Here is a 14,912-nt window from a genome sequence, read left to right as displayed (position 1 = left end):
CCCATTCTGTGGTTTTACTTTTAGTGCATTCCCATTAAGTACATTCCTGTTAAAGTTAATGGGAACCATTTGGGATGCTACAGACATGTCAAGGAGAGGGGACATAGGATAAATGTTACTCTCTCTCATTTCCTTTTCTCCAGTGCTTTGTTTCCTGCATTCCAATGTACCCCTCACAGAATATCCAGAAAAATATACTCTGACATGCACCAGTGAAAGAAAGTTTGTGAACTTTTTTGAATTACATGTTATCCTTTAGTCACAGGTTCTGAGTTAATGTTTTATAGAAAGCAGGTGGGTTGTTTTAGAATCAAATATACATTGTGGTCAGTTCAATTTACAGGAACAGGAATTCAAAAATTTGGATTTTCAAATCACTTTTGAAAAATAACACCAAGTTTTGGAACGCTTGTAATTTACTGCTTTGGTTAAAGTGTGTTCACTTTCATCATGGTCATCTTAAAATACACAGTAAAACCAACTTGAAGAGGCTGAGTGTAGGAAGAAGAGAATGAAGTGAATGTGGGATAAGCCTCCTTATGGAATGTTCTGTAAAAGCCCTGGGTTGGTTGCTTCATAGGAGTCATTTCATAAACTCAAAATTAATTTCAAACTCTTCTTTTCAAATAAAAGTTTTTCATTTCTGCATTTAAACAGGTACATTATAGCTAATGCCCCCAATATAGAGAAAATTAGTACAGCAATCCTATATATTTACTGTGAGTAAGTCTCATTGAGTTCAGTGAGGCTTGCTCCTGAATAGACACATATAGGTTTCATATAAAGAGATCCAGATGTCTCCACTTTTGCCTGTCTTTTGTAAGGCATTGAAGACCTGGCTCTTCCCCCCAGCATTGGACTAGGAAGTTAGGTGAACCTATTTTATGTGGTTTGATTTGTTATGATTGTATGAGATGTTTTCATTGTTTTTGGTATTTGTTGATACTTTTTAAAGCTTATTTTTATTATTATTTATTATTTCAATTTATATGGCTGCCCATCTCAAGTTCATAACTCTGGGCAGTTAACATTGTTAAAAATATAAAAGTAGAAAAAGCAGAAAACAGAACAACACAAAACAGCAGCCGGGGTAAAAACAGGCCCATTAGCATAGTCAGTGCATGGGCTCAGACCCACCTCCTGACCCCCAGGCCTGGAGACATTAATATTGTTAGCTGCCCAGAGTCACATGGCAAGTGGGTAGCCTACTGAATTAATAAAATTAAATAAAAATAAAATTCAAGTCCCATTGAGATCTGATGGATGTATTGGTAACTAGTCTCATTAATTGCAGTGAAGATTCTCAAAACCCAACAACTGTTGTTCTGCTAGTTCTGTGCTCCATAATGGTTGATGGACTTCTGTATTCAAGACCCATATGGTATCTTTCTAAAAACACCTAAGTGCTTAACTGCATGTGAAATTCCTTTCCTCTTCTCCAACATAAACTACTACAAAAATATTTATGTCTCTTGTCCTACTTGGTTTATTTATGAGTTGCTAATAAAAGCATAGAAGTGTTATAAATGGAAACCTTTAATCTCTTATTTGACTCACTTTTCAAAATGTCATGGGTCTTTTAAAATCTTCTTTTACAGTTCTGTTCCTAAGTTCAGTCTATTATTTTTATATATTATTTTAGGCTACAATTCCATGCACCTGGGATTAAGTCTCACAGTGAGATTTATTTTTGAATAATCATAGGTTTGCATTATTAAAAGACATTAATGTTAATAGGCAGAAAACTAGGAAGTATGTCAAAGCACCAAATATAAAATTACTTTAAATCAAAGTCTACAAATATGCAACCACAGAACTTTGTTCACTATTATATGTCCTGAGGATAAATATTTCTTTCATTCTCATGTTGTTACATGTTCTTTTTGTTACTTTGCTTAATCTAATTTTGAAAACTAGATTTCAAAAGTCACAGTTAACACAAGGAATTCCTTTTTCAACAGACAGAAAATATGTCAGGTTTCTGACTAACACAGAAAGGACACTTAACTAATTTCTAATGCCAGGGATCGCAAACCTTTCATAAAATTAGAAAGAGGAACAAATTGCAATAGACCATTTTGTTTTCTAGGTTGTGAAATGCTAGGGTTTTATTCAACAATTAAAATGTGTTTCCTTCTTTGTCATGCATACAAGCAAAAGTGATAGATTTGGGAGCAATGACTGTATTTTGGGACCTATCTGGCAGTTTATATGTGCCTTAACAGAAAGCTGAAGAGGGCTAGGGCCTCAGATATTAATTTCTTCCTAATAATGTAACTCAAAAGCCAGTTTTGCTTTACCATCATTCTTAATTGTTCTGTTTGGGTTGGAAAGATTTTTGAGCCTTTTACAATTTATTTATTTGTAATTTAGTTTGCTTTTACAGCCTGTGTCTTGGTTCACTTCCCTAAAGCATGTATCTCTGGTGTGATTAATTTTGTTCATTCCAGCTTTTGATAGGATAGCATACATGAATTTCTTGAAGTTTGAAAAATGGTGGACTAGATACACCTTAATTTCGATCTATAAAAACTTTTTTCTAGGTTAAACTGATAGGAGATTATAGCATATTTCTGTATTAGAAACTTCAATATATGACATGCAGTGTGAATATTATTTCTAAATGCAAATCTTTCTATAATCCAGACTCAAATCTTAGTACATTTTTGCTAATGCAGTATCACAAGCATAGGTTCTGTTGGCTTTGAAGTGATACTGTATTGCTGTTTTACACAGATAGGCAACTAACCTGGTGTTTACCATCATATAAATTTCTTAATTAAAACAGTAGACTAATAGTAAAATAGCAAATGCATCATATAGTTCATTACCCCAAAGAAAACTTCATATTGTCATGAATTTTGCTTGTCTTATTTTTACTTTTTATAGTTAAAAAAATTATCTTTTTTAATTGCCATGGGCATCTTTTAGAAATAGGTATTTGGTGAAAATATCAGTGATGACTTACTGTTGGAGTTAAACCACATATATTTTGCGTGCTATTTTAAATTTCTAGAGATACATTTAATAATTGTATTATTTCAATTAATTGAATATTATTATTATTATTATTATTATTATTATTATTATTATTATTATTAACATTTGTATGCTGCCTGAATCCCAACAACTGTGGGTAGTTCAAAAGTAAAATTTCAGTTCCAAGACTCGAATCTGGTTTTGTAGGTAACAAAATCAGCAGATTTTTGTTCTGCTTGACAAATTAATTCTATGGAATATGTTTTATCATCTTACATTTTTTATAGTTGTACTTTCATTAAAAAGATTTGGGGGAATCTAAAACATCTATAGAGTTTTTATAAGACATAGTTAAATTCTGTTTTAGTGCAGCCATCAATAGAAGTAGTTTATATGATTTTGGAATGCCTTTTTAGAGCTGGAAAAGATACAAAAGGGGGCAGTCCAAATGATCAAGTGGCTGTAACACCTTACCTATAAGAAAAGGCTAGAATGGCTGCAACTCTCTAGTCTGGAAAAAAGGAACCAACCAGAGACACATTCAAGTTGTTAGAACAGACAGAACAAATTACTACTTCACACAGTGCGTGATTAGCTTGTGGAATTCATTAACTCAATATATGGTAATGATTGCTAACTTGGATGGATTTAAAAGGGGATTGGACAAAATTTTGGAGGATGGGGTATCAAGAGCAATTAGTCTTGAAGATTCAATCCTATTGGGTTAGGAGCAGTATCTCCTCCTGTTTGCAGGCATCTCACAGGCATGTGGTAAGGCACTGTGAAAAACAAAATTCTGCACTGACATGGGCCTTCGCCTAATCTAGCATTATGTTCTTATGTTGTTTTTGTTTTAAGATTGTCTCTTGTTTATTCTGTTAACACTTCAAATGAAGTGAATTTCAGATCAAACAGCATGTAATAGTGAATTGAAGATTGTTATTTTGGGAATGAAAGTAGTGTGGTGGTGTTAAAGTTATTTCTCACCAAAATTCACACACTTTTTCCTTGCGTATCTGGGAAGATATGAAAGAGAGAGAAAAGAGATTGTGCAATTGTATGTAAGATGAAAAGGAAGGGAAAAGGTGTATAAGAATGGAGATCCAACTTATCTACTATTGCCTTCAGCTTTATCAACCTCAATGCTGCCCCAATTTTATATCACTGCATGACACTCTTGAAGACAAGAAAGTGGTCTATTCCTGTATTGTTGGAAGGTTAAAATAAAATAAAATGAATTTATAGTCTGCCAGGTTGAGCTTCTTTGTCTGGTCAGTTTACTTGGGATGATGGCAAGGCTCAACCAGTGTCCTAGATAACTTAAGCAGTGTGCCCAGTGGCAAATATGCCATAGTTGCTCTCAAGCAAGAATGGTTTCCTCAAGGAGGAACATTTGAAAACCACTTCCTTGGAAGATCAAAATAATTCTCTCATTATCAGACTTTTTGAAAGAGAAAAATTTGAAATAGTAAGAAAAGTAGTCCTTTTTTGTTAGTCCATTTGGGAAATAATTCACAATCAGGTTCTGCCAAAACAACACATCAAACATTAAATGTTCAGGTGAAAAAAAATTATTATGGACCAAAACTTTAAAAAACTCTTATATACTCTGTTACTTAGTTTTAAATGTGCTGTGTGTTTTGAATTATGGGAAAGAGACTAGGTAAAAAGGAGGGCGGGGGGACTATACATGCTGCTGCCAAAATATTTTTGCTCAATATGTATAATAATCTAAGTTGAAGCTGAACATATTATCAGACACTGATTTAGCCGAGTTACTTGGGGAGGGAAAAAAACCCTGATTTTAATTTGAAAGCTAAAATATGCTTTTTGTTTAATGTCTTCCTTTTTATGTAGCATGCAGCCTGCAAACAATTATAGAAAGAATAGTTGTTTGTTGGTAGAACATAAGGAACACTTTATTTCATAGGAACAAGGATACATTTTCCCAATACTATTTGAGAGAAATGGTAGAGTTTTATCACAGGGTACTGTTCTAGTTTATTTGGAAACAATGAGAGTAACTTCCAAATATGATATTCCAAATATGATGATGCTGCATTCCATCTAAATAACAAGATTTTGGTTAACTATTTTACTAGTTAAAAGTAACTAGTACTACAGCATACAATAGATGTGTATATGCACAAATATGCATACAATTTAGTTCCATTATCAATCCCAATTTAAATGTATCAGATTATAATGAAATATGCTGTCAATAGCCAATAGATTCTGTTTTTAATAGAAATTAAGTCCACCAGTAATTCCTACTAGGAATCACTGAGGGATCCAACTTCTGTTTTCATCAGCAATTTTTTTTAAAAAAAGCAACAATCTCTAGGGCCTTTTTGGAATTTTTAGGATGACAGTTCCATTATTTCAAATTTCAATTCACTTTGAACAGTCCAGTGTACTTTTTTTCCCCTAGGTATCTATCTTACTGGCTTTTTTAGCACTGCTCAGAATTGGAATTAGCAGCATTTAAAAATAGAAACAGAGAATTCATCCATTGCAGACAAGTAATATTAGAATTAACCGATGGACATATGGTATAAATACATAAACAGACCAGTGAAGAACAATATTATCTATAATATATCTATAATTGTAGAGGAATGGAAAGATTTCCTTGACAAAGGAAGGCAAGAATTGTTAGAACTAGTAAGAGAAAGTAAAGCACAATTCAGTCCTGGGAAAAGAGGGAGCAGAGAAAAACTCTGGCAAGCTTTCAAGATTCTGTTTTTATATTCTACAACGGTAAAGTAGAATTCCTGTAATCCTTGAGGGGTGTCTTCCCTGACCTGGCCTACCTTGAAGGGCTGACAATAATTTATCTCCATGTTTGTATTTTGGTAAGTGGGAAAATGTTCTTTGAATGGTAGCAAAGATCTGCCTCTACTGTAAGTTTTTGGTATTTGCAGCATTTCATTTGTCTGTATAGAAGAAAAAGACAATGGCGTCTGTAACATGTGAACTGATTTTTCTTTAACCCTCTTGCCCAGTAATTACTTCCCATTTTGTTTTAAGAGTGATTGTCACATGTGCATGTGTGTGAATTTATAAATGGTTACTTTAGTTTCAGAGCAAATACCATTGAGAATTATTATTTTCCCCTGTTTTGTTTCATGTACAGGCCTGGCAACTCCGATTCAGCCATCTTGTGGGTTATGGTGCTAAGTACTATTCCTATCTCATGTCTAGGGCTGTATCATCTATGGTATGGAAGCAGTGCTTTGAGCAGGATCCATTCAACAGGTATGAAGTGAAATGCAGACCACTGTGCACTTTTTTGAAAAGGAAGAAACCCAAGTGTTGATAACCTTCCAGATACCATCAAAACTGTTCATTTCATCTTTACTGCTATGCTTTTTCTTGTTATAATATTTTTATCAAACCCAGGAGTAAAGCATTTATTGTAAGTTGAGTTCAGATGGGGAACTAATGTGGCATTGGTTTATAGATGCACAAATGCATTACATTCTCTACCTGAGACTCTGGCTGTAGGAGAAATTCAAGAAGAACACTCTGGAACCTCAGCTGGAGCATGCAGACATATAGGAACGGTAGGATTCTTCAGCTGCTCAGATCTGCCGAGAAATAAGTTGGACTGAGAACCTTATTTGTGCTGTTTTGAATGATGCAAATTTAACTATTGACAGCTTATGTATTTAACAATATTTGTTGATTGCCCAGTCCATGGAGATTCTGGGAAGTTTACAAGAAGGAGAACAAAAGCAATAAATAAATCTACCTATAAAGGTCACCCAGAATCAAAGAAATAAAATTCTCTTTGGTTTCTTATGGAATGCAGGCAGAGAAGGAGCCAAGCATAATTCAGGGAATGGTGTGTTCTTAAATATGGGGCAACCACGGAGAAGACCTGTCATTGCACCTAGGCCCAAGTCGGCCTTCTCAAAGTAGGGGACACAGGCTTAGTCAATTCTGGCAAGGTGGTACCTGATGTATCACAGTACTATGTCATATTGGACTTCATATTTTACAAGCTTTGCTTTCCCCTCTCCTTTTTCTGCTGTAAATAGTCGTTTGAAATTATGTAGTGTACAATGGGGCAGGCAGTTGTGGACTACAATGGACAAGTAAAGAGACGGTCTTTACTTTTTGAAGCTAAAAGTATGTTGTGGCTGCAAAGGAAGGCAAGTATAATTTTAGGGTGCACCAACAGAAGTGTATAGTGTCCAAAACATGGGGAGTAGTAGTTCTACTTTATTCTGTAATGATCAGACTGCAGCTTAAATCTGATGTTCACTTCTGGGTATCATACTTGAAGAAGGATTCAGATAAATTGAAATATATTCAGAGAAAACAACAAGGATGATCAGAGAACTAGAAACTAAGGCCTGCAAGGATATGGATACATTTAGCCTTGAGAAAAGACAACCAAGGGGGGATATGTGAAAGGATGTCATATAGAAGGTGGTCAGGACCTCTTCTTCATCTTCCGGAGTGCAAGACACAGTGTAATGTATTTAAGTTGCAGGAAGGTGGATTAGAAAAAACTTCTGAACAGCAAGAGCAGTTCAAGAGTGGAACCAGTTACCCAGAAAATTAATGGAGGCTCCTCAACCATCTAAGATGCTTTGATTTGGATTCCTGTACCGAGCAGGAGGCTGGACTCAATGGCCTAAATGGCCTTTTCCATATGATTATATGATATCTTCAGTACAGTACAGACCCTTAACCTGTCCGGATAACATGTTGGCTCATAGAAATACAGTTCCCGTGTGAACTTCCCTGTATCAGTTATCCGTTCCTCATTAATCCCATGGGCCCAGAATCGGTGGTTTGTGATGCTTCAGGTCTTTTTGAGTACTTTGTTGTTGTTGTTTAGTCGTTAAGTCGTGTCCGACTCTCCGTGACCCCATGAACCATACTGCGCCAGGCCTTCCGGTCCTTCACTGCCTCCCTGAGTTTGCTCAGTTTCATGCTCATTGCTTCAGTGATGCTATCTAACCATCTCATCCTCTGCCGTCCTCTTCTCCTTTTGCCTTCAATCTTTCCCAGCATCAGGGTCTTTTCCAAAGAGTCCTCTCTTCGCATTAGGTGACCAAAGTATCTGAGCTTGAGCTTCATTATCGATCCTTCCAATGAGCAATCAGGGTTGATTTTTGAGTACATCTCCCATCAATTACAATCAGCTTGTCAAATGGCCAGGAACATTGGGAGTTGCATTTCTCTCTATTAATTTCTTCTGGGTGTTTCCACAATTTGCCTATTGTGCTCTAGTATAACTTTTATTTATTGAGTGCTTTTCTAGAATGAGTACATGAGATTTAAAACCTAAATAATTAGATACTTTGTTTCTTGATAGTTTAGGGAGGAACTTGGAGAGAGGTGTGACATGAAGCTGAACTGGTTGTGATTGCAGATAGTTGGAATAATAATGCCATCTCTTCCTTCAGAGCAATGGGTGAACGTTATCGCAAAGAGATGCTGGCACATGGTGGTGGCAAAGAACCAATGCTCATGGTTCAAGGTAATGTAAATATTGTTACCCTTTTATTGCCTCTGACAAACTTTTCCTCCATATACTTTTAGGAAAAGATTACTTCTTGTAATCAACATGATTTCTATTGTATCTTTTTAAAAACCTTTTATAAACATTTGCTAAAAAATGCACGTTAGAGCCATCAGTTCTTATTCTTTATAGACAATCTATCACTTTTAGAAACCACAGAATGGGATGCTTTCAGTTACTGTATTAAGCATAACATAGCTTTATCACTATACTGTAGTCTTCTAACCTCATTCTCATTTTTTTCTCCTTGCCTCCACCAATTTTACAGTAGTGCCATCATTACTGTAATTGCTGGTTGTTTCCCCCTTCCTTATCAGGGGCAGGCACACATGCCCTTTATCACAGTGAAGCCAAGAAGAGGGGTATAAATTCAGAAATAAAATAAAAAGTGGCTGCAGTGGGGTACAGCTCTATACTCCTAGTACAGCTCTATACTTCTAGAGGAAAGTAATCGCTGGTGGGTATTTTGATATTTAGAATCTTATTCATTTAAATACAGGTTACTTCAAGGTTTACTGAAAAGGCCTATGTCATTTAGAAGATGTAATGGATATTTTAGCATTGCAGTTAAGCAGCAGTAAGTTGTAACTTAATCAAAGGTATGGAACTGACATAATTAATGACATTTCCAAATAATGAGAGAGCAGCCTTTTATTACAATGTTTGATGAGTGCAGTTTGCAAGTGGTTGAAGCTTGGGGACAGCCATTTCCAGGAAAAGCATGGTTTACAGCTAATGGTTTAATGTGGAAGCTGAATGTGGACTTCAGTAGAAGTGATCCCAAGAGCTGCTATAGACTTGGGATGAAGGTCTGTAGATTTGGAAAGAATTAGCATGCATTTAGAAAAATATAAATGGCAGCTCTTTCTTTAAATTCCAATGCTGCACACCATTTACAGATATAGTTCAAAAAGGAGTATTGTTGCTACAGTCATTTCATCCTTGGGTCTCAAACAGTGGGAATGTGAAGGATAGGTTCTCCACCCACCCCCTGCCCCCACCTCTGCCCAGGTCTTGGATTTGAGACCGTCTCACCCTTAGTTTGTACTTGATGGAAATACTCAGTTCTTTTCATGAGAAAAAGGATTTTGTCAATATGGCTGTCAGTTGCTATGAGTAGTTGCTATAAGTTTTCAGGCTTGATCTCATTATGTCACTTTAGGTTTGAGAAAATATGTAATGAAATAGTACTTTCGGGTTTTGTTTTTTAAAAAAGCCCTAGATATAAAAAAAAAAGTGATAGGCAAACTGTCCATTAAATTTGATTTGTTCAAGGGCTGGGGGTGGCCTGGGGAAACGGTACAAACAGGAGTTGGTATCCAGTTGCCTTTTTATTCCTATATTGGAAATTGCCTTGTAAACTGAGAGTTGAGGTGGATTTGAGTCTGGATGTTTGGTGTGAATTTAATAGCTCTTTTGGGTAGGGCAGGAGGACATTTATCATTGTGCTTGTCCAAATGCTTTTCCTCCAATTGACTTCTTCTTATTTCCTGAATGGAAAAGGTAATGCATATATTCAAATTTCCAGAATAATGTTTAAAGGTAAAAATATTTGGCTACATTTTATTTTGTGGGGTTTGTTTTTTAATTTACACTATTTATCCTTTAAAACATCTTCAGGATATTATAGGCTTTATTGTTATCACTAGCAAGACATAAATACACTTAATTAAAATTATGCCTTATCAAAACTCTAGCAAGAACTTCTCTATTACAGATCTACACTCAATGTTCCTTATTCCTATTGTACATGCAAAAAATGCATATTCAAGCAAGTTGACTCTTGTAGGAACATATTAAAGGCCTCAGTGGAAGATTTCAGTTTGGCTAAAAGCATTCTGTAGTATTATTACTAGAAGAAGAGGAGGAAGAAGTTGTATTATTTTTCCTGCAAACCAAATATCTGAGGTATACTGAGCGATTTACTAGGTATTGCTACTATAAATTGTGTACTAAAGTTATATTTATATTGGCAGTTCTAAAGGAATGATTCATTTCAGAGAGGAGCAGTGTTTTCATAAAGTTTCTCTAATGTTAAACAATATCGGAATTTTCCTAATGTAACTTTTAAACTGTTAATGACACAAGAAAGGCACACTCGTGTGTGTTAGACTGTCTCTTTTCCTTATATATAAAAGAGCAGATGTTCTGAATCATCTCTGACTGTTTAAACTACAAAGACCAGTGCATCTTTATCCAGTGCTCTCTGATTGAAAAAGACATACTCTCCACTTTAATATAAGAGGGAAAAGCAATTGGCACTTTAAATTACAGTTGGAAAATATTATCTCTGGACACAGCAGATTTTAAGAAAAATGCATTCTACAGACTATCTATGTAGGGTGTTCAAACTTTTCTTAGTGTTGTGTTTTATGCATTAGTTATGGTGTGTGCAGGGGCAAGAGACAAAATGCGTGGCTCAGTGCAGATTATGCCCCTTATATAAAATGTTACAACACAACTATAAAAGAATGAAGATTGTATCATGATGTCATAACACACAATTCATCATTTTGGCATCACTGTGATTAGGACAGACACCAACAGCATTAGTGTGAATGTCTTGAATAAACTCTGCCCACATTTGGATAAGAATGCTTCCAAGCTAAGTAGAAGATATCCAAAATGCTAGAGATGCTAGAGCATTCAGGCTGACACTTTTGTTTTGAAGGTGCCTTTGCTGATCCTGCTAGCCTGTTTTGTTTAAGGAAAAGTCCTCTTTTCTCCATATGGGGCAGCCCTGGAAATGTTCTTTCCCAGTTGTTTTCTGTATCAAAACCTCATGCCAGGAGCGTCTGCATATGGAACAATTTCCTTGATGTAGACCTTTGCCCTCCCAACGTATGAAGAGTGTGGAAGCAGTGAAGAGAAGTGTCTTTGAGTGACAGGGCCATTTTCTGTTTTACCTTTTTGGGGGGGGTGGTGCAGGGACAGGCATGTCTTCATACCAGTCTTGACTCTTGGCAACCACCTGGACTAGTCCTTGCAGTTTTCTTGGCAGGATTTCAGAAGTGGTTTGCCATTGCCACCTTGCTAGGGCTGATAGAGAATGACTGGCCCAAGGTCACCCAGTTGGCTTTGTGCCTATGGTGGGACTAGAACTTGTGGCCTCCCATTTTCTAGCCCAGGGTTTTTAACCATTACACCAAACTGGCTCTCTTCCATCTTATTAGGACGTAAGTGTTTGAATGGGGCTTGAAAATGAGAATTGAAAGAGAAGTAATAGAAATTATACCCTCCAATTATTCAATAATACCCCTATGACTATTAATTATATAGTGATTGTAATATTAAAGATGAAATTATTTGTTTTATATCTATATAATCTTAATTATGTTAATATACAATGAGATATTTCTGGGAAGTACTTCTAGTTTGTATCCTGGGTACATAACCTGCAATATACCTCCTAGTTAGGGTATGACACAATGAGGAATGTATATCTGATAATTGATGTATCAAGGACCAAAGTAGTTTTGTTTGAGGTGGGAAATGGGGTAAAGTACTGCAAGTTATATAGAAATGGCAAAAAAACTAGAGCAAATAGATGAACCTGTGTACTTTGATGGAATCTACAGTATATACTACTAAAACTGTCATATCTGTAACCTTCAACTGGGTGAAACGGTGCATCATAGGACAACAGTTTTTGAACCAAGGTTCCTCAAATGCGCTCAAAACCCAGGACCCATGACTCCCCTTGGATTGAAATTTGGGAAATTTGTGGCCGCTTTAGCACTGCTGTGCTGCTGCGCTGCTGCAGTCAGCCCAGGTCATGTGATCATCATGGGTGCATCCCCAAACTCTTTCCTGCTTCCCTCTGTCCCCTGGGCCCAACTGGCTGGCAGCAGGGCCCAACAGGCGAGCAGCAATTGGCTGCTTTGAAAACAAGGCAGAAATTTGAAATCTCTTAATGGTGGTTGGTGTTGAGGAAAAGAGGAGGGAGTGACCTGGATGCCTGCTGGCAAAGTAGGGCTGGCTGCCAGGGTGCCAGTGGTTGACCGGTGAGCCCTCTTCTCTCAAGGGAGGGGGCCTTTGGGGGCACGCCGGAATGGGGAATGTGAGTGCAGTTTTCCTCACTGTCCATGGCTCCCCTTGTTCCACCTCCCCCCAGCAAAGTGGCAGGCAGTTCTGTGGGTTAGCCAAGGAGGCTTCACTGGGGCTTTCCTGAGGTAGGAGAGGGCAAATGGTGCAAGCCTATATTAAAGGGAGGGAGGGAGGGAGGGAGGGAGGGAGGGAGGGAGGTTGGTTCGTTTATGACACTCCCTGCCAGCTTCCCACAGAGTCAGTGGGGAAGCCAGCAGCAAGTTGTAAGTTGCTCACAGTCCCACTGCTTTTTTGCCCTTGGTCATTATGTTTCTCTGTTTAGGTAAGGAAATATCTCTGAAACAATGACCCAACTGGTCGCGTTGTCTAGTGTTTACTAAAGATGAGAAAACAGATGAAAAAATTATGTGATGTGCAGATGTTGGTAGCAAGGAGGTGGGTGGTGTGTGGTCTGTTGCAAAGAATGAATGTTTGCCGGAAGAAGTGAAAATGGCTGTGTATAAGAATGTGTTTCTACCCACCTAGTTATATAGAAGAGTGGAATATGTCAAGAGAAATGTAAATGTTGAATGCAGTGGGATGGGGTGTGTGTGGTAAAACAAGAATGGATAGGATAAGAATGAATGGGTGCTGAAGGAATGTGGGTTGAATACAAAAGTGAGTGATAAGCACAAAAGAAGTCTATTGAGGAGGTTTGTTAGTGAATATGAATGAGAATTGTAGAGTTGTGCAGTATTCCTGCTTGAAGCATGCAAAAATGCTCCTTATTGTCTCCTTAAGTCAAATGTATATTTTTTTAAGCCCAGAAAAAGGCATAGCTCCTTTAAAGAGCTACCAGCAGGTCTCCACTTGCCCACCAGATTTAGCAGAAAAGGCCTGCTCCAGGTCCCTTCCATGAAACAATGTCATCTCGTTGGACCCAGGAATCATGCCTTCTGTGTGGTAGTTCTTGCCCTGTGGAAGAACATCCCTCTGAAAATATGGATGGCCCCAACCTTGTTAGCCTTTCACAAGGTATTAGAGACCTGGCTGTTTCTCTAGACGTTTGGGCCAGGCAGTTAAGCGAGCTCTGCTGGTTAATGTTGTTTTATTATAAATTGGAGTTGCTGTTTGTGACTTCAGTCATTTATGCTTTGGATTGTTTAAATTGTTGTTTTAAACTTTGTACGCTGCCCAGAATTACTGTCACAAGATGGGCAGCCATACAAATTGGATGGGTGGGTGGGTGGGTGGGTGGGTGGATGGATGGATGGATGGATGGATGGATGGATGGATGGATGGATGGATGGATGGATGGATGACACCAAATTCAAAGCACTCTTTCCAGTTTTGGATCTGAATATTACATGCCTCTAGAAAATTGAATTGCAAGACAGATGTATGGAGGAAGAGTGAATAGTTCAAGAGGAAGGAAATACTTAAATTTTGTAACCTTTCTTTTGAAAATAGTAAATTTTATTCTTTATTGCTGCTTGGGGAATAAAGTGCTGGCTGTTGATCATTTGGCATTTCCAAATAAATTATCTGATTCCATGTTTCAAGGCAGATGTTCTTGGCAGCTTTCTTAGAGCAATTCACTATGGTAGAGCTTACTTTCAGTTATGGCTACTTTTTATCAGCTGTTGAGAAGCAACATTTATTTTGTTCTGAGCATCTCCCTCTAATATTTCTTAGGTATGTTGCAGAAGCAACCATCAATGGAAGATTTTGTGGATGCCCTTGTCTCAGACTTAGATCAAGACTTTGTAACATTCTTTATGGATTCTGAATAACAGAGAAGAATACTCGGAAGATTTTTTTTAAAAAACCATGTATTAACAGTGTACATAGAAGTTCTCTCTGATTGGCATTCGTGAAAAATGATTGTATAAAATAAATGGTTTACCTGGAAAGTAAAGTGGTTTTTTTTTTCATTATAGAACGATAAGAACTTAAGCATGCTGTGCGCAACATTCACATATTTGAAATTATTTTTCTGGAATACACACAAACACTAAAATAATTGCTTCCCTCACATATGTTAAGAGAAAGGAGACATGTTATCTGTCCTCAGTACAGACAAGCAGGTTACATTCATACATATATTCATGCCCATCATCTAACATGCCATGCGCAAAGGGTAAGTGGTAGTAAGCAAAAGAAATTAAAGGCAAGAGAATGAAATCTACCTTAATCCAGTTTATACAAATACTATTTAAGATACCTCATCATAGCTTTCCATCCTTGATTCTACCGTGCCCATATAACACTTTGTATTTGCCTTTTGTTCTTTACACTTCTCGCCTCTTTCTTTGAAAGAATCTCATCAACTCCATCCAACCATGACTTTCCTGGTTTTCCACTTCCT

General features: G+C 37.1%; 1 protein-coding gene across 1 annotated transcript in view; it reads left to right on the top strand.

The window, feature by feature from the left end:
- MIPEP (mitochondrial intermediate peptidase) overlaps positions 1-14,456 on the top strand; it is a 60,730-nt gene extending 46,274 nt beyond the window's left edge. The window contains exons 17-19 of the mRNA XM_025177737.2: positions 6,116-6,237; positions 8,403-8,476; positions 14,240-14,456. Coding sequence (XP_025033505.2) covers positions 6,116-6,237; positions 8,403-8,476; positions 14,240-14,337 — 294 coding nt within the window. The 3' untranslated portion in view covers positions 14,338-14,456. The remainder of the gene's footprint in view (positions 1-6,115; positions 6,238-8,402; positions 8,477-14,239) is intronic.
- Positions 14,457-14,912: the final 456 nt, after the last annotated feature.

The sequence above is a fragment of the Python bivittatus genome, unplaced genomic scaffold (genome assembly GCF_059951505.1).
Source record: "Python bivittatus isolate LINGU-HERP-01145 unplaced genomic scaffold, Pbiv_v1 ctg000340_np1212, whole genome shotgun sequence".
NCBI lineage: Eukaryota > Metazoa > Chordata > Lepidosauria > Squamata > Pythonidae > Python > Python bivittatus.
This window is presented reverse-complemented; position numbering and strand designations above follow the sequence as displayed.